This window comes from Mya arenaria, chromosome 15 (genome assembly GCF_026914265.1).
Source record: "Mya arenaria isolate MELC-2E11 chromosome 15, ASM2691426v1".
Classification (NCBI taxonomy): domain Eukaryota; kingdom Metazoa; phylum Mollusca; class Bivalvia; order Myida; family Myidae; genus Mya; species Mya arenaria.
The window spans coordinates 6,919,754-6,945,105 of record NC_069136.1 but is presented as its reverse complement, the minus strand read 5'-3'; the positions used below and the strand labels follow the sequence as shown (position 1 = coordinate 6,945,105).

General features: G+C 37.5%; 2 protein-coding genes and 1 non-coding gene across 4 annotated transcripts in view; 1 reads left to right on the top strand and 2 right to left on the bottom strand.

Moving 5' to 3' along the window:
- Nucleotides 1-2,116: 2,116 nt before the first annotated feature.
- On the bottom strand, nucleotides 2,117-2,187 carry Trnag-gcc (transfer RNA glycine (anticodon GCC)). Its single transcript has one exon. It is a non-coding gene; the product is annotated as a tRNA-Gly (tRNA).
- Nucleotides 2,188-2,281: 94 nt separating this feature from the next.
- On the top strand, nucleotides 2,282-12,726 carry LOC128220374 (zinc finger protein 181-like). The gene is made up of 8 exons (XM_052928742.1): nucleotides 2,282-2,373; nucleotides 2,947-3,096; nucleotides 4,128-4,216; nucleotides 5,242-5,694; nucleotides 5,915-6,033; nucleotides 6,813-7,036; nucleotides 7,809-7,903; nucleotides 9,336-12,726. The coding sequence occupies exons 2-8, from the start codon at nucleotides 3,000-3,002 to the stop codon at nucleotides 10,857-10,859; spliced, it is 2,601 nt and encodes an 866-aa protein (XP_052784702.1). The 5' UTR covers nucleotides 2,282-2,373; nucleotides 2,947-2,999; the 3' UTR covers nucleotides 10,860-12,726.
- A 3,139-nt stretch (nucleotides 12,727-15,865) lies between these two features.
- The window catches only part of LOC128219865 (mediator of RNA polymerase II transcription subunit 12-like protein), a 51,912-nt gene continuing 42,425 nt past the window's right edge, over nucleotides 15,866-25,352 (bottom strand). The window contains exons 36-42 of one of the 2 annotated variants that reach the window (XM_052927995.1): nucleotides 23,211-23,313; nucleotides 22,828-22,950; nucleotides 21,295-21,427; nucleotides 20,898-21,049; nucleotides 19,690-19,822; nucleotides 18,256-18,475; nucleotides 15,866-17,716 (exon numbers count right to left, since the gene is read on the bottom strand). In XM_052927995.1, the coding sequence (XP_052783955.1) occupies nucleotides 17,383-17,716; nucleotides 18,256-18,475; nucleotides 19,690-19,822; nucleotides 20,898-21,049; nucleotides 21,295-21,427; nucleotides 22,828-22,950; nucleotides 23,211-23,313 (1,198 nt within the window). In that variant the 3' untranslated portion in view covers nucleotides 15,866-17,382. The remainder of the gene's footprint in view (nucleotides 17,717-18,255; nucleotides 18,476-19,689; nucleotides 19,823-20,897; nucleotides 21,050-21,294; nucleotides 21,428-22,827; nucleotides 22,951-23,210; nucleotides 23,314-25,352) is intronic. The other variant, XM_052927996.1, reaches the window with a different exon arrangement.

Sequence of the window (25,352 nt, the reverse complement as noted above, 5' to 3'; positions counted from 1 at the left end):
CCAGAAAGGGAGGATGGGGAACACCAGCAAGGGAGGAAGGGGAGTCCCATCAATGGAGGAAGGGGAGTCCCAGCAAGGGAGAAAGGGGAATCCCAGCAAGGGAGGAAGGGGAGTCCCATCAATGGAGGAAGGGGAGTCCCAGCAAGGGAGAAAGGGGAATCCCAGCAAGGGAGGAAGGGGAGTCCCATCAAGGTAGGACGGGGATTTCCAGCAAGGGAGGAAGGGGAGTCCCAGCATTGTACGAAGGGTAGTTCCAGCAAGGGAGGATGGGGAGTCCCAGAAAGGGAGGATGGGTAGCCCCAGCAAGGGAGGAATTGGAGTCCCAGCATTGTAAGATGGGTAGTCCCAATAAGGGAGGATGTGGAGTCCCAGAAAGGGAGGATGGGGAACACCAGCAAGGGAGGAAGGGGAGTCCCATCAATGGAGAAAGGGGAGTCCCAGAAAGTAAGGAAAGGGCGTTTCAGCAAGGGAGGATGGGGAGTCCCCGAAAGGGAGGCTGGAGAGTCAAAGCAACCGAGGATGGGGAGTACTTGCAAGGGCGACAGGATGCAACGGGTACATCGCCAAATGGATGCCCGTATGCAGAATGAGTTTACACAGAGGTAAATTCTCCCTTAATACATGTTAAAAGAAAGAAAACCATTCATATAGCATAATATACGGTCTGATGATGAATTAAGCAAGCAGGCAATTCGGGCAGCAAATGATGTAGATGTATATACATGATCATATTGTATGCAGTGAGCATGCCCAGAACCTTACAGATAATCCCGCCACTACAGTAACATCCTGGCAGTTGTAATAGAATAAAGCATAGTACAACACGTATCGTGTGGACTCTCTCGATATATATTGCACGAACGGGGACGAACAGTTGGTAAAATCCCCGACAAATGCCCCCGCACCCCAGGGACAAGGTAAAAACACGGCTCATTTCCCCGGCTATCCCCGGTATACCTCCGGACCTTGAGGGGGGGGGGGGCGGGGCGTGGTTACATGGTTACAATTGACATAACATTCACCATTCCTGACATATACATGACATCATGACATGCATGATTTATCAAAACAACGTACATAATAAGTTGTTAAATTTCGTTCAAACATTGGAAATAATAAGTTCTCGTTTTGGTAGATTGAGTACTGCTCAATTATCTCGAACGGGGAGTTTTATGGGTGTTCGGTTCGCAAGACCGGGTGGCCCAGTATTAAATTTTAAGAGGAAAGTCAGACGGTCCCGAATTCGTTAAAAATATTGTGAACTGATTTTTTTAAATGTACCCGAATCATAGGCGTCCCAAATTTGATATATTTTAGCTAAGTTGAGAGTCTGCATATCAAATACCGCACACTTGCGCATCCCGGCCAGCATCCCCACGGCATCCCGCCGCGATCCCCTGCAGCCACCACCCCGAATTGTTCAAGTGACTCCATGTCGTTACAATTATAAGTATTTTGAATTCAGTACTTCATTGTTATTAAGTGTTCGATCCCCATGGGGGTTTTCAGTTCTGTTTAAGATTCTACTTTACCATGATTTTTGCCTCGGAAGAATGTTCTGGAAAAAATTTATTTGGTATATACGGGCAAACCTCTTTAATCTTTGGGATGGCCTTTTGTAAAATTTATGTTTCCTTAAAAAGTTTTTATGAACGTTTCACCAGTGCTACGATATTTCTGAAATAGATTATTGTGTGGGGATAACATTTCAACCTTTTGTGGAAATAATTCCGAAAGTTTTGTTGGATTTAGTTTTGCCCATATACTATAATGTGTTGAATATTTCATGCGGATCATAAAACCAGGATCAGTGAATATATTTTGTTAACATGAGGACATTATTCTTTAGTCGATGTTTTTAAATGTTCACATTACTTACTTGAAATAACATTTGTAAAACTGCTAGAAATTAAATCTATAATTGTGTTGTTAAAGTTTCAGTTGTTTTATCCATTATTTGTCTACCGAATATGCTCGCATTTGAAAGAGTTCTGTGTAAAGACCGCCAAAAGGCGTTGTACACCTTCAATATGCGACTACAAAATCGAATACTGTTTCAGCTTAACGTATCAACGTTACAGTATTTAAAACATTGTACACCGCGAAAGAAAAAATGTGCATCGGCCGGGAATCGAACCCGGGCCGCCCGCGTGGCAGGCGAGCATTCTACCACTGAACCACCGATGCTTACGAAAAAGACTAGCTATAACAGCCGATATAATATTAAACTTGCTGTCAATCAATGAAAAGCTTAATCGGAGAACCTCTGACTTCACCGTAATTTCCGCCATATTGCAACAAAGCAGGTTCCCGACGCGATTGATTATCAATCAACGAACTTTTTGGGCCCACCTGAGAAATATTTATTAAAAGGTATTTTCTGGCTTTTAATTACATTTGTTTTATGTGCCCAGCCTATGAGCTGCGTCTATTTCCAGCGAAATTGCGTTTCGCTAAAGTTGGGTTCGAGTCTCGAACCCACTTGCCGTCACGGTCGGCTGATTATGAATGTAGAGACTCGAGACTCTGGTCGACTAGGTTATTTTATTTAACATTATTTGTGGTTTCATACTTAACTGTTAGACTGATAAAAAGTGTCAACAGTTAGTGAATTATAACACCGTGCAAGTTTGAGTACATGTGAGGAGCATGCACCCATCAAGCTATTGATCAAGGGAGGTCACTCACTAACTGTAGGGCCCTATCACAAAACAAAAGCAGAAATGAAAACAAGTAGCATGACATTCTTTGCTGCAGGTACTTCAGATACAATGTAGATAGGATTGACCAATCGTTTTTGGCAACATTTGCTTGAGCTGCCACTGATTTTCATTGGTCTGCGCACAATGCCACTGGCATCGACTACACTGGTATTGTTTATGCATTCGGATTGGCTGAGATCTGTTATGAAATCTTTTACTTAAACAAGGATTTTGACCTTTTCAGTTTGTGATGTGAGATACGCAGAATTTGGTATCCAAGGAGCTGTCAGATGAGATATGGAGGGTGGAACGCTTGACTTCAATGATCTCATGGACACAGGAGATGAGTTTCCCGGCTTCGAAATCACCAAGTTCACACCTGTCAATGGCAACGGTAAAATAAACATTATGTATTGTTTTTTCTTATTTAGTTCAAATGCAAAATTAAATTGAAAATCAAGTGCTAAAATTTTTATTTTTTTTATTTTTATTTTTTAAATTGAATTTGATGTTTTTTTGCAAGAGGATGTTTTTAGATCTTTTTGGGAAACATATGTTCTTTCAGTCCTTGAAATTAAACTTTTGGATGAACAAGCCCGAATTCTTATACTTTTGCTTGGCATCAAATTTTTGAACAAACCCTGCTATATAAAATTCAGAATTTGAGCAAGCCCGAAACATATTTTACCAGTGCAGGGCTAGTGGGCTTGTGTTAATTTCGACCACTGTTCTCTAAGAGATGCGGATTGGGGTTGAATTTTCACTTAGTTTAAAGCTGCACTCTCAGAGATTTTCTGTTTTACAACTTTTTAATTTTTTGTCTTGGAATGAGCAAATTTTTGCGTAAATATCTGCAAACCAGTGATAAAAGACTGCTGACAAAAGGTCAGATCGCAGATTTTCATATTTTCGTTTGAAAATTATTGTTTTACGGCTAAAACCGTTACTAATAGTTTAAGAAAAATGCATAAAACATCAATTTTGGAACTTAAATATAAAAATCTGTGATCTAATTTTTGGTCAGCAGTCTTATATGACTGGTTTCCATGCATGCTCGCATAAATTGGCTCGTTCCAAGACAAAAAATAAAATAGTTGTCAAAACATTCAATTTGTGAGAGTGTAGCTTTAAACACTATATATTTTACAACAATTGTGAAGAAAGTTATGATACATGAAACTTATAATATGTCACTTGTTGGCATGATGTTACTTGAGAGTGCGGTCTTGTGTTGTGAGGGAAACTAGAGAAAACCCACTTGTCTGGCTTGGTGACCACTAACCAAGCTCACAAGTGACCATCTGGGAATGGAACCTTGGTCGTCTTGGTGAGAAGCGAGAGCACAAACCGGACAACCAAAATATTGCTTGACACCATTTCTCTTCACTAAGTACTGTTTTGACATTGTGACACATATTGATACAGATAATGATGATGATGTGCTGAAGACTCCAGAACATGAGCAGGAGGATGACTTTGTGCCAGCCGTAGGTAAAGCAGGGCAAGAGGACAAGGTAACAGAGTATAAAAACACTGTCACAGGGTTTTTTCAGAGACAATTTCATGTGGGGGTGGCGTTTCAGCTGGAAATTTTTTAACTCCAGATAAGCTGCAAATTTTGTAATTTAGCCATTATAATCACTGAAGCTCTATTAAAGCTGCACTCTCACAGATATACCATTTTTTTGGTCTTGGAAAGAGCAAATTTTTGCGTAAATATCTGCAAACCAATGATAAGATAGCTGACAAAAAAATCAAATCGTAGATTTTCATATTTCCTTTCGAAAATTAATGTTTTATGGTTTAAGAAAAATGAATAAAACATAAATTTTTGAACTTAAATATAAAACTCTTCAATCTAATTTTTGTCAGCAGTCTTATATAACTGGTTTCCATGGATTTTTGCAAGACAAAAAATAAAGAAGTTGTCAAAATGTTCAATCTGTGAGATTGCAGTTTTAAATTCATTTTAAGCATGCAATAATGCAGAGTATACATGAGTTTGTTTTAGTTCTTTTGCTATTATATTGATTCTACCACTACAAGACATTAATGATACGTGACACAAATGTTTAATTTACCTGTGCTAAATTTACTTGTGTTCAAAGAGAAAGTAGACATTATTTTTTTATTTGTATTATAGAATTTTTAATAGTTTGGTTTTTCAATCTGTAAGTATTTTATCATTAGATTAAGCAGAAGTGTTGGAATATCAAACAGTACTTATTTAAGGGAGCCAGAAACTGTAAAAGTATGAATGTAAATGAACATTTCAATCCCGATTCCATCAAAACAAGTCATGTATAAAATATAATATATGAACATTTCTTCTTACAATGATAGGTTATTGTACCATTTACCATTTCATGAAATATCAAGCATAGAATAATTTTAGATTGTCTGTTTTTGAGTCTGTCCTGTACAAAACCATGTGTTCTATATATATATTTTAGTGCTAAAAAAACAACAACAGGAAGTAAACATAAGTTTGCCTTAAATTCCCTGAACAAATCATAATGATAAATTTTAAACATTTCAGTTAACGGAAGAAGCAGAAGAGGCGTTATTAAATGGAGACTGCAGTCCTGGCATTGAAGAAGATGTTGATAACAAACTACAAGGTCCTGATGTTGACATTGAAGCCAAAGTAGCTGAAAATTGGAAAGAAAATGGTCCAGTTGATGCTGATTTAGAGAAAGAAAGTCATGAAAGAAATGGTGGGGAGGTTATTGAGAACGACAATGATGCAAGTATGTTAGATCTAGATGAAAATGGTGAGAAAAACATTAAAGAAATGGAAAACAACGATGATGACATTGATTGTGTTATTAATGGTGGCGAAAACAATGAAAAGGATGGAGAGAAGACTGATGGAAATGGAGCACAAGCTCTAGATATTCAATGTGAGAACATGGTAGAGGGTGATGAAGAGATGGGTGAATCCAGAAACAGCAGGGAGGGCAGTTCCGACCTCACTGAAAAACATGATGTGGTAAGTTCTGATTTTAAAGTATTTGTATTATAAATAGCAGATATTGATTGGATACTATAGTCCTACTATTATCCTTGTTTTACTGTAAGTGTGACTGTCTGATTTAATTTCCCAATGTCTACATATGAAAATTACCACACTGACAGGTATTGGTCATCTTACAAAAATTGCCTTATAATAGCCCTGGTATTTTATGTTCATTGACCACTTTTTCTTCCAGCAAGAAGTACATGAGCCCCCAGTGAAGAAGAAAAAGCTCTACCTGCAGCCTCCAAGACCCAAGATGAAACTGTGGGGCAGTTCTAGCAATGTTGACCAGGATAACGACAGTAAACACAGGTAATGGTGATAGTGATATGAGCTTAATTGTGGATTGGTGGCATAAGCTGAGTCTCTACAGCTGGTAAAACAGTATTATATTTACATAAAATTACTGTAGTATGCAGGCTACAAATTCCATAGCAATACAAACATTTTAGGCATGGCCCATTACTCTGGCTTAAATGATGGTTGGGTTAGGCTTAAATACTATCTGGGAAAAACTGTTGGTTGGCTAGCATCAGCTTGTGCGCCCCTTTTTGGGGAGCAACTAGAAAAAAAAATTGTCATGTGAAATTTAGTTCTCAATCACAAGTTGTCTTCGAAAGGGGGGCAGAAGGGTGCACATGTTAGTCTCCATGAGGGCAAAAGGGTGCTACCCAAAAAGGACAGGGTGTAGCACCCTTGAATACCGGTAACTGCCTAAAACCCTAGAAAACATGTGGTTCGCAAAATTCATATTCATGTAGTTGTAGTGACTGGATGCACTGTCAGTTTGGCGCATAAGCATTTTCTGCTTCCTTGGCCCATTCTGGGTTTCTGATAGCAATGGTTTTTCATGTATTTCAATTTGGCATTATTCCTTTCTTTTAACTTCATTCATAATTCTGGTTTAAATGCATTTATATTGGCTATTAACACTGGTGTATTTAAAAAACACTTAATTTACACTTCACACCACTGATGTCTCAAGTGTCCCTTTTACTGTCTTTCTAGACTATTTAAAACCACGGACCTATAAATAGGTCTGTGTTAAAAATTGAGCAATGAAACAGGAACTCTGATACTTTCAATTGCAGTGTAAACAATCGGGATGATTCGAGTCAAAGCAGTGTGGAGGGTAATTGCTCTAAAAAGGACACAGCACCAAACAGTAAAATAGGTCATCAAGGAGTGGAGGCATCAAGCGACGGGGACAATGAACACTTGGACGAGGACGGCGAACAGAAAGATGCAGATGGAGAGCAGGAAGAAGACGGACCACATCAGCAGTCCTTTTTATCTTTCCTGAACCTTAAGCCTGGTATGTTATTAGAATTATTCAGAGAACTCGTTACTTTGGTATATACGGCAGACCCTGATAAATTCGAAGGCTTTGAAAGATAATAATATGGTGAGACATAAAGGCATTTCCTTCCCTAGCCTTTTACATTAAGAGAGTTAGAAAGTTTTCATTACTTTAAAAACTTGTATATGTACAGCAGACCCTGGTCGTTTTCTCCTGCTGTTTGACTTTTAGGTTTAATTGATTTTGTATTCAAAAGTATTGTAATGTGGTAGGTTGTTCCATCAGATTTGCTATACAGGCATGTTCTTTATGGACATAGTTGTTATGTCTACACGCTGAACTTAAGGTCCATAATTCAAGAGAAACATAAACCACTTTTGTCTTTCTCTTTTGCAAATCAAAATAAATTGAAGGCTCTTACTCTTCTCAAATTGCACTGTTCTCAGCTGCCAGCCAAATTGGACAGTTTAATTGGCAATTTGGTTTGTTCAAATTTGGAAAAATGAGTGAACTTTTAAGTAGATTAAATAGGAGCTGGTCGTTTACTTAACTAGTTTAGATGGTTCAACCGAAACTTATTGTAAACCATGAATTGCTTAATGAGATTCGCAATAAAGATTCAATTTAATATTGGTTCAGAAGTCAGTTCTCTCTTGATACTCTGGTTTTCACTGACAACATCAGACCAAGTTGTCACATTGTGCCTACGAGATGGATCACAGTCATTGTAAAATAATTCTGTTCAAACTTAGTCTGAGTTCAATAAGTCTACATTCCATCTCTTCAGGTTCCTCCAAGCCACGAAAAGAACAGGATAAAAACCAGGACAAAAAGAAAGAGGAGGAATTCTACTCCCGAAAACGCCTAAGGACGAGGAAAAAGGTATATGTATAACTGCTTTTTAGGTTTTAAATTTTTGTAGGCTTCATAATATTTATGCATGCAGAATATACTTCAGTATAATATTATCCATTAAACACTTTGTGGAAATTAGTCAGTCGAGTGATATAACTATTGGGTGCAAATGTACTTAGCCTTTCAAGTCTTGAATGATAATGGCACTCATTGTGCACTAATCCTCCAGTTTATTCTCAAATCAAATGCAGACGTCGCTAGCCAGTCGATTGACTTCATGCATCTAAGTCACCATCTGCACCACTTTCAGCAATTGATGTTTACTTTTTTAATTTAACTTGGAACTGACTTTATTTGAATTTTAGACTTTAATTACTTTTGCACCACTGGGACAATGACAGATGAATTGCTTTGAGGTGTTGAAACCGAAAATTCTAAGCTGCTGTCTGAGCGATACAAGCATCAATATATGTACAATTTGCATTGGTGTCACTTCAACAGACAAAGTAAATGGAAAATTTAAACCATCAGCGCAATGACAGACAAGACATTGAAACTGGACATCTACACTGATGTTTTGGCAGTACAAGTTGACCTTTTGTTCATTGTATAATTGCATTGTGGTCATGCATTGTTTAACTGATCTATGTTTCACTTAGTTTCATTTACATTGTAGTTTATTTGCTATCAGTTGTTATATCCCCCTTTGAAGAACAGATGAGAACAGACCAAACTTGACCTTTGGCCCTCAAACTTGATATTTAGGTTAGGAGTGACCAGTAGATGATCCCTACGGATTTTTTTGGTCATAGAGTCAAAGGTCACAACTTATATTGGTCTTTAAAATTACGTCATATTTACTTATTTTCTGCTGCTAACAGGATACATGTTTATCTGATAACATCAATCATCATCTGAACATGATTAAATACTGTATCTACTATCCTCACACTTTGAATGGTCATGAATAGCTTCAAAGGCAATATCAATGTCGATGACAAATCAGCTGCCATTTCGGTCCATGCATATTTCATTCAAATTTTCAAATATTCTTGACAAACATGGCGCTTAGGGGCATAATGGGGCATAATGTTTGACAAACATCTCTTGTTGAATTTTGTAATAAAAAGTGCTTCCTTTATGAATGAAAATGACAATAATATGCAGGAAAAATCATAAGTATTTTTTATACAAGATCAATGTCAAATGATTACAAAGTCAAAGATATGATAATAAAAGCCCCCAAATATTGCCAATAAAGAACAGAAATCCCTTTCTGAAGGTATTGCACCCTAACAGCAAGGACTTAAAACTACACTGGGTTTTTCTTTAAGCACAAACAAGCGGCCAAAGGACAAAGGGGACTGAAACTAGAAAAAAAAACAGCTTACACCCAATTATCAGTGTTTAATTAGGTTCTAGATTTAAAGAATTAACGATTTTTTTAACTGTTTTACAGGTGAGTTATGTGGACGCAGAAGCGGAAGATGATGATGACGAATATGAGGCTGAAGACAGCGAGGAAGAGGAGGGTGATCACATGATAGACCTGACATCCCCACGTAAAGGACGTGTTCGAAACAACTCCCGCTCCCCAGGCCATCTGACCACCACCCTTACACCAAAGCAGGTCCCTGGGGCGGCAAACTACGCCCTGGCACTACAGACCTTGCTTCCTGGTGTTGATTTGACCTGTCTGAAGACAAACAACCAAACACCGAAGATTCCTACTAAAGCTGGAAATCAGTTACCTGGGATGCAAAAAATTGCTCCACGTCAGGGCCCCTTGAGCTTTCAGCAGGCTGCTATTAACCAAGCTAATAAATTGGATCTGAAAGGACTGTTTGAGTGTGGTATTTGTGGGAAATTCTTTGCCACAGCCGGCTTGTTTATAGCACATCAGGATTCCGTTCACGCTGCGGAAAAACGATCGGGAAAGTCTGCCATCGAAACATTCCGCTGTGAAGTTTGTAACTTTGTTCTTACGAACAGGTACGCATACTTGGAACATAAGAAAATGAAGCATAACAAGTCGCTAACCTTTACCTGTAGCAAGTGCAGGATGCCTTTCTCGGTACTCGCCGAACTACAGAAACATCAGATGGCCTGTGGAAGACCATCGTGTAATACCTGCCACGCCCAGTTTAAGTCCTGGGTTGAGGTTGGGGAACACAGGATAAAGGTTCACGGAGCAGCAGATAATAATCAGGTGGCAATTTGCAAGTACAAGAATTGCAACTTCATGGCATCAACACAGCAGCAACTTGCAACACATGTGAAGACTCTGCATATGAATAGCGAGCTTATCAAATGCACTTCACCCAAGTGTCCACGAGTCTTTCAGACGCGTGACCAGTTGAATGAACACAAGAAAGAAGCACACGCGTCTGAGTTTATTGTTCAGTACCAATGTATTGAATGTAAGAATTGCTTCTCAACCAAAACTATTCTAGCGGAACATCAGTACCTTCATAGCATGGAGAAGTTACGAAAGTGTGACCTATGCTCTCGACGTTTTACCTCGTTTAATGACTTACGACGTCATCGCGAGGTGCACGTTGCTAAGGGCACATTCCGTTGTCAGGCATGTAAACGATGGTGCACGGATAAGGCAGAATTAGTCAGTCATATGTGTGCTATGTCACACAAAACATCAAATGTTCGCGTGTATTTTTGTGACGTTTGTCAGAAGGACTTCAGATCGGATGAGAAAATGTTCAATCACAGGCGTGAACATAAGAATTACTATCAGTGTGGGAACTGTTTCATGGAGTATGATACTGAATTGAGTTATATCGAGCATAGAGAAATTCACGGTAAACATGCCTGTTTGCAGTGCTTTGAGGAGATGGACAAGGAAAAGGTTGAAGCTCATTCAAAGGCTCATGGCTATTATGTTAAGCTGGAAGAATGGGTTGATGATGGCAAGAATGAGAAAAAGATGTTTCTCTATCCAAATCTGGTTAATGTTGTAAATTCTTAAGTCTTAAATAGTTTACATAAAGTCAAAGTGTGACTCTTTTTTGTGCTTAATTGATGGTAATTTGTCAGTCTTACAAAAGTGGATTCAAAATATTTTCTAGTTGGAATTCGGAATTATTTTGGTTATGCTGAAATGTTTATTGAGAAAATAAGTGTTCACTAAATGATAATATTCCAGTTTATGGTCAGGAAGAAACAATACAAGTCAAAGATCATGGTTTTGTTTATTTGATATCTGTTCGGTGATTGAAGCATCGTTCGAAAATCAGGGGTGATAAAAGTTCAGGATTATTCCTAAATCGGGTTTGAGAGCATATTATACAGTGTATATTTGTACAAAAAATATTTTTTCTTGATTTTTACATTAAAAATACTAGAAATACTTTGAAACCATTTCAACAGGGATCTAAATCCCTTGCCTATGCTTAGGGCTTGAATTTTTTATACCCTAACTAAATATTCAAGGTTGAGATTTCAATCCGTCATCAGCCCTGGAAAGTATATAGAATTATATATATCTCTAATTCATCAAATTGTTTTCAAGTGCTCACACCATTAAGAGATTTTTTTTTTTTGATTAAGTTGTTATTTTATAACTGTATATTTTCAAATAAAGAAAGGGTTGTTAAAATTTAGAGAAAATCTCTATTTCGTTAAGCATCCATGTTAAACTTAATAGTCTTTGTTAATGTTCATGTCGATGATGTTTCACTACAATTGTTCGGAAGATAATATTTTTTTTTGTTGGCGAACCTTCTAAAAAACATTTTAATAGCATGGCCCTGAAAGTTGATTGATGAACTTGATTTTAAATCCTCTGTTTTTCAAAGTAAAAAATCAAGATTATGACATAGCCTTCGTGTCATTGTCGTAGAGCTTGAAACTTGGCCGACATAGCCTTCGTGTCATTGTCATAGAGCTTGAAACTTGGCCGACATAGCCTTCGTGTCATTGTCGTAGAGCTTGAAACTTGGCCGACATAGCCTTCGTGTCATTGTCATAGAGCTTGAAACTTGGCCGACATAGCCTTCGTGTCATTGTCGTAGAGCTTAAAACTTGGCCAACATAGCCTTCGTGTCATTGTCGTAGAGCTTGAAACTTGGCCGACATAGCCTTCGTGTCATTGTCGTAGAGCTTGAAACTTGGCTGACATAGCCTTTGTGTCATTGTCGTAGAGCTTGAAACTTGGCCGACATAGCCTTCGTGTCATTGTCGTAGAGCTTAAAACTTGGCCGACATAGCCTTCGTGTCATTGTTGAGAGCTTGAAACTTGGCCATTACTCAATAACCATTTGAAATGTTTAGATGAAACTTGGTACACATGTTGCCAGAGACAATACACACACATGTAGCTAGGCCTCAATTATTTTTATGCTCCTTGTTGAACTAAACAAACAACAGTTGAGTGTTAATGTTTGCTCCATAGCACTCTTTATTTTATGAAGGAAAGACGGCATAACATTAGCCATTGTAGAGAACAGCATGACCCATTATTTTTTCAAACTCCAATTTTAGGTAAATTGGTCAGTCCATATATTACAACAACAAACAATATTTTAATGGTGGCTTAGTTGTTTATTGTTATATGTTGCATTCCTGGGCATTTTTAATCATTGGAAGTAAAATACATATGTACATTATATAGCGGATTTCTTTATAGGAAATTAGAAATATTTGTTGTCTGTAGTAAGGATTTTAATCATGATTTTTCCATTATTTTCTATGATATGAATATACATGTTATTTTCCAAAGAATTGTGTCTTGACTCTTCTGAAATAGTCTTGTATGATAAGCCTGACCAAGGTATTTGAAATGTATGTAATAAAACATTCAATTTCATTGGTTTGTTTTAGATTCTTCCCTCGGTTTGTGTTATAGCCTCGATTGTTAGAAGCTTTCTGGTGTTGTACTGATTGTTGTACAGAGTTATTATGCCCCCCCCCCCCTCTTTGAAGTTAATCTGCCAATAATCATTCATCATCTGAGCATGACTTAAAACTGTACTTACTATCTGCACACTTTAAATGGTCAAAACTGCCCTAAATGCATCCAATGGCAATGACAAATCAGCTGTCAATACAGTACATGCATATTTGATTCAATTGTTCAAATATTCTTAACAACATGGTGCTCAGGGGCATTTTGTTTGACAAACATCTCTTGTTTAAAATGCACACTTTGTCCGTTATTATAAATATAGATGTACCACAATTAATTCAATTGTTGGAAGGATAAATATTGAAAACAATGGTTCTAATGAAGGATACTGTGTTTAATTTGAAGGAAAGGGGCAGAAAACACAGTATTTCTACCTTACAGGACGATAGTTGATCACTGTAAATCTTAATAGAACCCACCAGTGATTCAATATTTGTGTGTTTTCAGCTATTAAATACATGGTTACTACACTGGTTTCTTGTTATCAGTATTTAATATTTCCATAAATGCAAAAAAAAACACGATAACCCCTTGGTCAATTTTGGAAGTTGGGGGCTGGAATGCAACTTCTTTGCTCACTATTTTATGGTATGGTCAGGGCCCCAATATCACCAAGAATCCTCAGTCAAATCTCAACTCAATATACTACAAATGCATATCGCACCTCAAAATGTATGTTTTTCTATGGAAGGGTATTAACGCAAAAATTACATCTTGCTTTCTTACGTTACATCGTGCTTTCTAACTTGTGCATCTTGCATTCTGTCTTGTGCATCTTGCATTCTGTCTTGTGCATCTTGCATTCTGTCTTGTACATCTTACATTTTTCCTCTTTTAATCCAGGATTTTACGGACATCTTTGTGATATTTGCGCCTGGAACTGTGGTTAAGGGGCATGTCAAGTTTAAAACGAACTGGGGTGGATTTGAAGAAGTATGCTGTATTATGTGCACCAGGCAGTGATGTCAATAAGAACTGGCTGCCGGCTAAAATGGACGGTTAATATTGCAATTAGGCTGGTTAAAATTTTAAAACAAATATGTGAATTTTAAGTACTGGTACAATAAATACTCGTATGTGTAACCTTCTTCAAAGAATAGAAATTAGGCTAAATTTAATGTTGCTAAATCTGCTAAACATGATTCTTTTCAAATAGAACATCACAGATAATTGTAAAAACAAAATTAAAAATTTAAGGTATTGGTTGTAGAATCCTGTATCGTTTCTGCATTCTGCTCACATGGTGAACATTTCTGCATTCAAGTAATAATGGTGAAGCAATATTGAACAGACACAATCTGTAATTGATAGACAGACTGACCATTTTTGATACCAAGCGCTTAAGGGGGGGCTTAAAAGTATTGACCTATATAAGCTTGCCTTTTTAGCTCGCCTGAGAACAAGTGCTCAAGGTGAGCTATTGTGATTGGTCTACGTCCGGTGTCATCATTTGGTTATAAACATCGTCTTCTAAACCCCTTGGACAATTTTGATGAAACTGTATAGGAATGTTACTTGGGTGGGGCTCTTTCAATACTGTTCAAAGAAATGAATTTCAGCGGAAGTCTGGTTACCATGGCAACCTAAAGAAAAATAATCTTGACAAAAACCATGAGGCCTAGAGCTTAGATATTTGATGTGTAACATTGTCCAGTGGTTGTCTTAACAAGTTCGGTCAAATTATAACCCTGGAGTCAAAATTGGCCCCACCCCTTGGGTTACACGTTAACTATAAACACATTTTGTTAAATTCTGAAAGTTATGTCAAGTTTACTCCTGAAGCAGGTGCAGCAAATTTTGCTATATTGTCTCCCTTTCTGTTGGAGATTGAATTATTGTCTATTTTTAGAAACAAGAGAAAGGATTTTATATTTTATGAATTCTTCAAAATAGTAACTTTTAAGGTAATTATTGCTCTTTTTATAGGTTTATAAGTTAAAGTAATTACTATATTTCTTTATTTCCGGGAATATTTTTTTTACATGTAACTCAATACGGTAATTAGTAATCAGAGTTTTCCATTGAACTAGACCATTGCTAACCACAATCTTATAATTTGCATGGATAGTTTATACATGTTATATAAACAAGAATTTAAAAAATGAATATTGATGGAAGACAATGTTATGTATTTTAAAAGTAGAGTTGTATTTGATGTTGACCAGCATGTAGTTTTATTAATTTAAAGGCAGTAGATTGATTTTATTAGATGGTCTGTACTTACAGTAACACAATTGCTTGTGAACATCAAATTATGCCCCTGTGATCAAAACTAGCCACGCCCAGAGGTTTTCTGTGGACTTATGTAGGGAATTCTGGAAAATCTTCTTGTCTTAAACTGCCAGCCACAGACCATTAATAATTTGTAACTAGCATCATATTGTGGTCCTCTACCAAAATTGTGCAATTTATGCCCCTGGGGTCAGTCAGTCCAACCATGTTGGACCATGCGTAGAGTTTTGAAAACAAATATCAAAGTTGTGCTTGGATGACCCTGATTGTGACCTTTTGACCTACTTTCGTATTTTTGAAGTTATAGCCATGAAATTTGGACATTGTGTAGAGTTTTGAATACAAATATGTTGTCCTCTGATGACATTGACTTTGACCTTATGACCAACTTTCTTATTTTTAAAGCTACATCAATACAACTTAGACTATGAGTACAATTGTGCGAACAGATATCAATGTTGTCCATTGATTACCATGACTGTGACCTTTTGGCCTACTTTGTTATTCTTTAAGCTGCAGCAATGAAATTTGGACACTATGTACAATTTTCAAAACAAATATTGATGTTGTCCTTGGATGACCTTGACCGTGACTTTTTGACCTACTTTCTTATCTTTAAAGCTACATGTACCTGCATTGCAAGGCCCATAACTGTGGTTTTAATAATTGTTGAAGTATGCAACTCTTTTTGAATGAACAACAACTATGCACATCTGTTGAAAGTAAGCAATTTCCATGTTTGCGAAAGTTTTCCTATATTTTTTCATAGCCTTTAACATGCGAATTATGCAACACTTCCATATTTCTACTAAAGAATATAAGGACCAATATAACCATATATTTTGTTATTTAATGTCACATATAGATTTAATACTTCAATTATGACATGTTTACAACACAAACTAAAACCATTTTATAAACTGAAATGGATTTGTATGGTATAAATTTATCAACACCTTTTCTACAACAATACTCAATATAACATTATTTACAACTTCTTCATAATCTATTCCTATAAGTCAAAAAAATACAAATAGTTGCACTCATGATCATTATCATGAACCTTTCTAAACAATAAAACAACAAGTGGCAATTCTAAGCTTCTTCCAACCAATTTCTTCTTTACTTACAACCATGTTTGCTTCTTAATTCTTTATATGACGACTATGAGAAAATCACTTTAACCAGCCAGCTGGCATATTAAATCGGTGTCTCGTTTGTATTTTTCCTCATAAGCCATGCATGGACTTAAGAAAACAATGTAGACTTATTGTTGAGGTAAACTGTTTTAAGTAATTAAATATATTTGTTTATCAGTGGTACAGGTAGTTATTTATTTTTTCAAAATATCACATACCATTAAACATACATGTCTCTCTGTGCTAGACACCTGACAGTCCAAAAAACGGTTATTACAGTATTTCCCCAAAACAGCCTAGAATTCTCAATGCGAGCAAGAAGGAGGCGATAATACATCACTTAACATGGTTAATATAGTAATCGTCCATGTTGCTGTCTCATCTGTGTTTTCCCTTTTAAAATAGCACATAATGTTTTCCAGTTTAAATGAAATCTGTTTATGAGTACAGGTAAATATACCAAGGCTATTTTAAAGTTACTGGAATTTACATGGTCGACAACCCTAGAAAATTTTGAATTGGAAAATTTAGCAAAAAATGCAAAAGATGCATGTGTCAGAAGCGATGTGATGCATCAGTAAATAAAATTCAATGCTTTGTTCACAATGTCAATTTTCTGTAAGTTTTTTAAAAATATATTTTTTTCTTGCCATTGTATCATCTGGTGTCTAGCCCTCAAGTCTTTTATTACACTGTTCTGCTGAAAAAGCAATCAATTCTTGAAATTGTGTGTTAACTTGTTTACTTACGGTATGTAAAAGTCACAAAACCATGTTCAGTAATGAGAATCAAGCTCTTGTAACTAGTTCTTAGATTGTAATCTTAACAAAATAATCCCATCGGTTTTAGTTATTGCACAGATTTGCACACAAGTTTATACTGAAGGATGCCCATCAATAATGCCTTGGCTAATGTAGCAGTGGTGTATGTCAAACTCTGCAGCCCTGCTCAGAGAATCAGAGCTAATTTTCATCCATTTCGCTTACTAGATGAAATGCTTCAGCTAACATGATTTGCCATACACTGCAGTCCATGAAATGAGAGTTCTTCCGCTTGGCTGAAGAACTATAACAAGCCTGACTACATAAAAATTCAGACTCTGAGCAAGCCCAACTGACCTTTGAATAATGTGGGGTTGACAGGCTTGTCCTTATTTTAACTACTGACACAATTCAAGCTTCTTGTAAGCTCACATTACAGTTAATTAATCCATTTCAATAGTTCTGGTACTGATTTTGAGTAAATCCGCCAGGACCCATCTGCGGAGGCTGTCCCTGATTTGGCACTCTCAATTGTGCCATCAGAGCTACATTGTTAGATTGCTGAGCTTGGGCCATCTGCTGCTGCTTCTGTTGCTGTAGTAACAGCTGCTGCTGCCGGAGGCGCTGTTGTTGCTGCATTTGTAGTTGCTGTTGTTGCGGGGTAGGCATGCGCTGTATGTAGTTACCCCCAACAGACTGGCCGCCGGGCTGACCCATTTGGCCATAGTTTCCGGAGCCCATACTCATTGTAGCAGGTGGGTTCATGCCTCCAGACTGAATGGGTAGCCTGTGTAAAATACAACAGAGATGTAAACTAGACGTATAACAGCAGTTATTAGTATCACAGGGGTGATGACTAACCCTGTATGCTGCTTTTTTTGGAATGTTGCTTTGCACTACTTCAGCCAGAATGCTAAGTCAGATGCAAGGGCACTTTTGATGCACATTGAATGACCCTAATGGGGCACTTGCAAAGGCTGATGAGCAATTCTTAATGAGTATGTGTTGTAACTACTTTCAATACTCATAGATTGTTATGAAGACCTTAGCTGTTATCTTTACTGTAGTGTCAAAGTTATGTACATAACTTTTTTTAAACTAATTTTTGAAATTTCACTCAAACAAGAGGGCACAGCAGGGTGAAGTGAAAAGGTAGCAGGGTGCTGGAAAAGGGCAGTGGGGTGCCCCACCCTTCTATTAAGGCATAGCTTGAGCACTACTTTGTAACAGAGTTAAATATTTCAAAGCTTAAAACACCCAAGTCAAAAAACAACAACAACAAGCCATCGTTGAAGAACTGAGTATTGCACTAGTCTCAAAGCATACCTTGAGGTAGAGGAGAATGGTGCCTGTGAGGGTTGGTTCTGTTGGGACATGTAGCCTGGTGCCTGGGGCATAGAGGACATCATTACCCCAGGGTTCCCAGAGCTAGGGTACGACTGGTTGTAGCCCTGGGACACCATGGCACCGCCCATCTGTTCCACTGGGGCAGCCTGTTGTATGCCCCCGTAGTTGCTCTGGTATGAGGGATTCATTGGACCTACACCTGCAGATAATGAATGGTTGGTTTGAAAATTGTTTTTCATTTTACAATGTGATAGGAAGGTAAACGCCTGTACAAATAAAAATGAAGATTTAAGTATGTTTTTTGAACCCTTAATTTGCCAAAAAAAATGGGTATTGCAATGTGAAATGAAAGATCATGTTTAACATACTCAAGTAAAAGTTACAATTGAATGAAAAACATGCATCATGCCTGTATTTTCTGTCGGCATATTTCATATATAATCCTGGCCACTTACCAAACTCTCTTTGTAACATTGGCAGCCTGTTTTTCCAGTCAGCATGTTCCCATACATTCCTGGCCACTAACCAAACTCTCTTTGTAACATTGGCAGCCTGTTTTTTCCAGTCAGCATGTTCCCATACATTCCTGGCCACTTACCAAACTCTCTTTGTAACATTGGCAGCCTATTTTTCCTGTCAGCATGTTCCCATACATTCCTGGCCACTTATCAAACTCTCTTTGTAACATTGGCAGCCTGTTTTTCCTGTCAGTATGTCCCATATAGTCCTGGCCACTAACCAAACTCCCCCTGTGACATTGGCAGCCTGTATTTCCTGTCAGTATGTTGTTCCCATACATTCCTGGCCACTTACCAAACTCTCCCTTTGACATTGGCTGCCTGTATTTCCTGTCAGTGTGTTGTTCCCATACATTCCTGGCCACTTACCAAACATTCCCTGTGACATTGGCTGCATGTATTTCCTGTCAGTGTGTTGTTCCCATACATTCCTGGCCACTTACCAAACTCTCCCTGTGCCATTGGCTGCCTGCATTTCCTGTCAGTGTGTTGTTCCCATACATTCCTGGCCACTTACCAAACTCTCCCTGTGACATTGGCTGCCTGTATTTCCTGTCAGTGTGTTGTTCCCATACATTCCTGGCCACTTACCAAACTCTCTCTGTGACATTGGCATCATGCCTGTATTACCTGTCAGCATGTTGTTCCCATACATTCCTGGCCACTTACCAAACTCTCCCTGTGACATTGGCATCATGCCTGTATTTCCTGTCAGCATGTTGTTCCCATACATTCCTGGCCACTTACCAAACTCTCCCTGTGACATTGGCAGCCTGTAATTCCTGTCAGCATGTTGTTCCCATACATTTCTGGCCCCTTACCAAACTCTCCTTGTGACATTGGCAGCCTGTATTTCCTGTCAGCATGTTGTTCCCATCCATTCCTGGCCACTTACCAAACTCTCCCTGTGACATTGGCATCATGCCTGTATTTCCCGACGGGATGTTGTTTCCATACATTCCTGGGTTATCGCCCATCCTGCCCTGCTGATGGAATGTCTGCTGGAGACGCTGGCGAACAAGCTGCTTCTGCAAATATCATGTTAACATGTTAGCACTAGATTACTACCCATCACTTGTTATAAATGTAGTATATATAAAAGCACTATTGTTTGTGCACTCGCAAAATACTTCACTAAGGAAATCTTTTTTAAATTATCAAAAAAAACAACATTAAAACTTACACACTTGGATACATTTTGTTATTGTAAATGTTATTGTGAACTACCGTAGTTCTATTTTCTCTTTTAAATACTGTAGGAAAAAACAGTAAAAAATTAAAGTATATATGAAAAGTAACTAAAATTTAACTAAAGCAACGCCAGACAATCACAATGCCACTGCTTGAATGTCTCTTTCTTTTTTCAGTCAATAAAGCAGTGGTTGAAATTAGCACAAGCCAGCAAGCCCTGCAATGGTAAAATGTTTTCCCAGCTTGGTCCAATTATTGGTTTTATACAGCAGGGCTGGTTCAAAAATGTAATGCCAAGCAGTAGTATATGATTTTGAGGCATAACTCGGATTTAAATAAAAGCAGGAGTTTTGACCTTGATGCCCATTTGCAAATTGTTGTTAAAAACATTCATGTGACTAAATTGAGCAGGTCTAGATCAATGGCCAAAGTGCGAGTTCTTGCACAACGCTGACCATCACATTTCCTCGTCTACTATTATTCTTAAAACAAGAGTCCTACGGGGGCCTATGCTCAACTGGCATGAATTGTTTGGTATTTTTTTATCCTATACTGAACCCACAAAGGGTGAATCAGTTTTACAAAGGGAGAGAAATGCTACAATAATACACCACTTTCTGTTCAGAGCTGTTGACCTCAAGGTATACTTTACTTTCAAGGGCCATAATTAATTCATGCATTGGCACTTCTAGCTTGTTTAAGAAATGAAACAAGCTTTCATCGATATCTAGCTACTGTATAAGTTTGATTGAAATAAAATCAAAACTGAAGACTGAATTGCACAACCAATTGTTTACAGACAGACACATGAATGATGGACACCACGCCACAAGCTTATCTGGCCTATGGCTAGTAGGGTTTAAAATCAGGTAACTGAAAAAAAGCCTTACAAAACAAGACACAAGTTCATACCTGCATCATCTGTGTAGTCATGGGTTGTTGAGGTATGAAGGGTCCGGATCCTGGCTGACGGTTCCTCAACATTGATTGTATAGCCTGCTTGGGGTTGGTAGACGGGAAACCAGGGGCTGTGTAACGAGGGCCTTGCACTGTAGGTAGATTTTCTAGGATATATGATAATGTGATTGATTAAAATCAATCAGGTAAATGGCATATTGACAGATAATTTTTCTCAACAAATAAATTATTTTACAACTGGAATGGCAATTGAAGATTGAATAATATTCAACCTTGATGCATGACTTGTCGAAGAACAGGACAGTGTTGCTTATCACTCTATTGTTAAAACATCAGGAAATAATCAGCAACATGACAATGACAAATCCATGAATAAGAAGAAATATGGCACCTTGTTGCATGGCCTGCTGGGGTATGTACGGGGGTTGTTGTTGTGTCGGTGTAGGATAGCCCCAGTTGGACGGGGGAGCTGGGTTGGGGGCATACATTGTATCTCCATATCCTCCATACTGCCTTGGGGCCGGCTGAAATAGTACAAGCTGTAAGTTAAGACTGCATGTTCCGTGTTAACTTAAATTATTACATTCAGTATTGTTGTTGATTATGCTTTCAACCTAGATTAGTTTTTTTTTCAATTGAAACCAACAGACCTGAGTGATATACATTTTAAGTCTGACCCAAGATGAATGACATATCAGAACATATATTTAATTTTGGCCCAGTTCCATGGCAAAACAATCATGTAAATGAATGGACAAAAAATAGCTTATTTTCTTAACCAACAAGTACAGTGTACTAGAGGTAGGCTTGGAATACAAGAAACAGGTCACTTAGTCAATGTCCTATATAAATTCTCATTGATTTTGGCATATTTTCTAGGGATGGCAACGAGTACCCGAGTACTCAAGTACTCGCCCAATCAACCGAGTACCAAATCATTACTCGAGAACTCGAAAGAAATATTTTTTTTATAAAATTCACCAAATACACATTTAACAGACGAAAGGTCAGATCTGGCGCGTTTCCAAGATAAAAATTTTTGGTCCCTCTAATCTCCACTGTGTACACAATTGGCCCTAATAAATTCATTGACAGTTGTTGTGAGAGTTGCAAACTGTCAACAAAGGGCCCCTATTTGCAAATAGCACTGATGTCAATCAGCAGGGTTTTCATAGCGGTAAATCTCCTACGCAATTGTATTGTTTACCAATTAGAGAGTTTTCACCAAACAATGGACGTAGAAAATTAGTAACGGCCGTTACGAGCAATGATTCATGAATGGGCATATTTTTTGCAATGATTATTACAATTGATTGGTGGATATCTTATTTCAGAAATTATGCATATTAATGAGGTGAACAACAATAGTTCAGTATGAAAAACTGTCATTTTAAAAATATATTTTCGTAAACAACTAAACAATTTTCCAAAAATATTTTCATTCATTGTAATTCTAAATGTTGTTAATTATTGAGTATAGGCTTGATCATTTAGAAGCTTTAATATGATCTGAGTTTTACTTTCTGTGTATTTGTAGTACATACATGTGTATGTTTAAAATTAAATAAAAAGGGCAAATTAAAAGCAGGAAACAACATTTCTTTTCTTTTTATTGATTTTACTGTTAAGGTACATAATGACAGTCTTATTTAAAGATGAAAATTTCCAATATTACGACCAGCGCATAATATACACGAGCAATACATCTTGTCAACAGACACGTTCTTGTCTTTCCGGAAAACCAATTCAAGTTATACAAGTAATCGAGTATCCGAGTACTCGATTGGAAGACTGTCCGGGTACTAGAGTATCAATTTTACTACTCGTTGCCATCCCTAATATTTACCAATGATCCTTTCAAAAGAGAAAATTTGTCCAAAAATAAGTGTAATGACTCAAATGTCAGAGGTGTTGTCACATTTACCTGCGTGTAAGTGGAGGAGTTATTCCTCGGCGTCCGTCTATTCCGGCGCGCAGAGTTCTTTGATTTATTTGATTCAAGAGATGATGCGGCCTTCACTGGTTCCCGAGGCTTCTCTTCCTGTTGCTGGGAACAGGGATTTAATAAAAAACAATAACATTAAAAATGTGCTGGGGCTTATAATTTTGTTCAAGCAAATGCATGGTTATTGGACAGTCATAAAATAACAGCCCAGATAATCTGATACAACAAATAACCAATGTCACAATAACAAGACAGTATGCAGGTCAGCTCCAAACTTCTTGCAAAAATTCAAATGGGAAAAGAAAATGATAATACTTTAACTGTTGAAATCAATTAGGGTAAACTTTTCATAGTATATTCACAATTTTCTCTGGGGGTGGTTCCAGTTCCTCTGGTGGCAAAGTGGGCGGGTCAAGGTAGTATTTGGCTGACTTCTGCAGGTTATGGGTGTGGTATAGCAGCATTCTGGAAATATAAGTATATATGTATTAATAAAACTACATATGACCATTGCCAGTTTGACAGGTTTGGAAGGGTCCAGGTAATATTTGGCCTATTTCTGGAGGTTATGGGTGAGTTACAACAGCAGTCTAGGGTACTTTTGACAACATCAAAAAAATACCTCCGAACCCTGTTGGGTTGCACACAATTTCCTCGTTGGCTCGAACTGGATGTTAAAAGGCCAATTTCTTTATTGATGGTAAGTATTCCTGTTTGGCTCAAATTTAGTCAACCCCGGGGGGTTTGAGCCAACAAAGTTCGACTGTATAGTCGAATTAATTGTGATCAATTGATTTTAGTCCTTTGTGGTATCATAAATTAAAACAAATAATTAATACCGGTTGAGGATAAGGTTTGTTTCAGTGTGAGAATGTACTTTGTTTCATAAGTGACGCTCCTTTTCGAAAAATGCATCAACTCAAGAAGAAATGAGAGTGATATTTTTAACCAGCATTGTGTACTGTGAATGTTTATGTTTGATGAACAAATGTTAAACATGCTAAAACTTCAGTGAAATTTTAACATTGTACACCGTTGTTTACCAATGAGCAACTGTAGAGCATGTGTAATGCACTGTTTGTTACTATCTCAATCATCATTGTCCTGTCATTCATGCTATCAAGGACATGTCACCATGCAGCTGTTTCATTCAATATAATCTTTCTGCTATCAGCTGTACCTTGGCTAATGGCGGTATATCCCATATCGGGTCACCTACTCACCCTGTTATGTAAATATCACGTCAACAATCTGTTCACATTAATCAGACACCAACACTATCTGGGGAATTCATTGGAATAGGAAAATAGACTCTATTTTGGTACGATATATGCTAAGATTAGTGACCTAATATGGAAAAATATGGGGTCACTGTGTGACCAGTCCTGGACCAATGGTGTTGCTCCTTTCATGTTGGAGGCATGGCATTACACTTTAAAGATGCACAAAAGAAACATCTTAAAGTCTAATGAGTTTATCATAACAATGAATAATTTTTTATTTTTTTTTCACGCATCTATAAGTGTAAAACTATATTACTCCCCTTTGATACAATAAGCTGTATTATCTGCATCACCTATCAAAATAATAAAAAGTTTATCATCAATAGTATTGTTCTTGGAAATTTGTGCTTGTGTTTGGACATTGTGCATTATATATGTACTGAATGTACCTTTTAAGTCCTAATCAGACTGATGAACTGTTACATCACATGTTAGTCATGTGCTAAATAATAACCTTGTTATGGGTACTTAAGCCACTAAATACTTTCTGTCAACATTCTTATACGAAAATGGCGACAGGGACGTCACCTGTATACCAGGATTCAAGCAAGATTCTTCACTATAAATGTGATGGGTGTAGGATAACAAAATATGACCTTGACACTGAAGCCCAGCACTTCTGTCCAGAGTGTGAAGCGTATGTGTGTGATAAGTGTGAAAAAATACATGGCAGGCGTTTTAAGAAGCATATTGTGCATGGACCTGGTTTCGTAGAGAAATGGGCAGGGTTCTCCATGGACAGATGTGACCAACATGGCAACCAGCTGGAGGTCCACTGTGATGACCACCAGAAACTTTGCTGCAGTATCTGTGTGTCCCAAAACCACAGGTGAATAAACTAGTTTAAGTTTTTCCTCCTTTCCATCCTTTTTTTTTATTTTTTTATTTAAAACTGAGTTGGAATCTGGAAAATAATCTCTTTATTGCAAATCAGAATGAGATTTTGAATATGTTTTATGAATCTTTATGTTCTAATATGGCCACCAATTGAATGTTGATTTTATTTTATGGGGTTTCATGATACACCTATAATATTGAAAATATTTTCAATTGTTTTTCATTTATTATTGGTACATTGTAGTTTGAAATTCCATATTTCAGTCAGTGCAGCCGAAAAAGCCCATTATCTGACCTGTGCCAAAAACATGTAACAAAAGCACAGTTCAAAAAGATTTTAACAGCCGCTGACAGCATGAGGAACAGGTTAGATGAGCTGAAGGG

Coding starts and splice junctions, on each gene's coding strand:
- LOC128220374 (XM_052928742.1), top strand. CDS start 3,000: ATGGAGGGTGGAACGCTTGACTTCAATGATCTCATGGACACAGGAGAT. Junction 3,097..4,127: donor CACACCTGTCAATGGCAACG/GTAAAATAAACA, acceptor ATATTGATACAG/ATAATGATGATGATGTGCTG. Junction 6,034..6,812: donor GATAACGACAGTAAACACAG/GTAATGGTGATA, acceptor TTTCAATTGCAG/TGTAAACAATCGGGATGATT.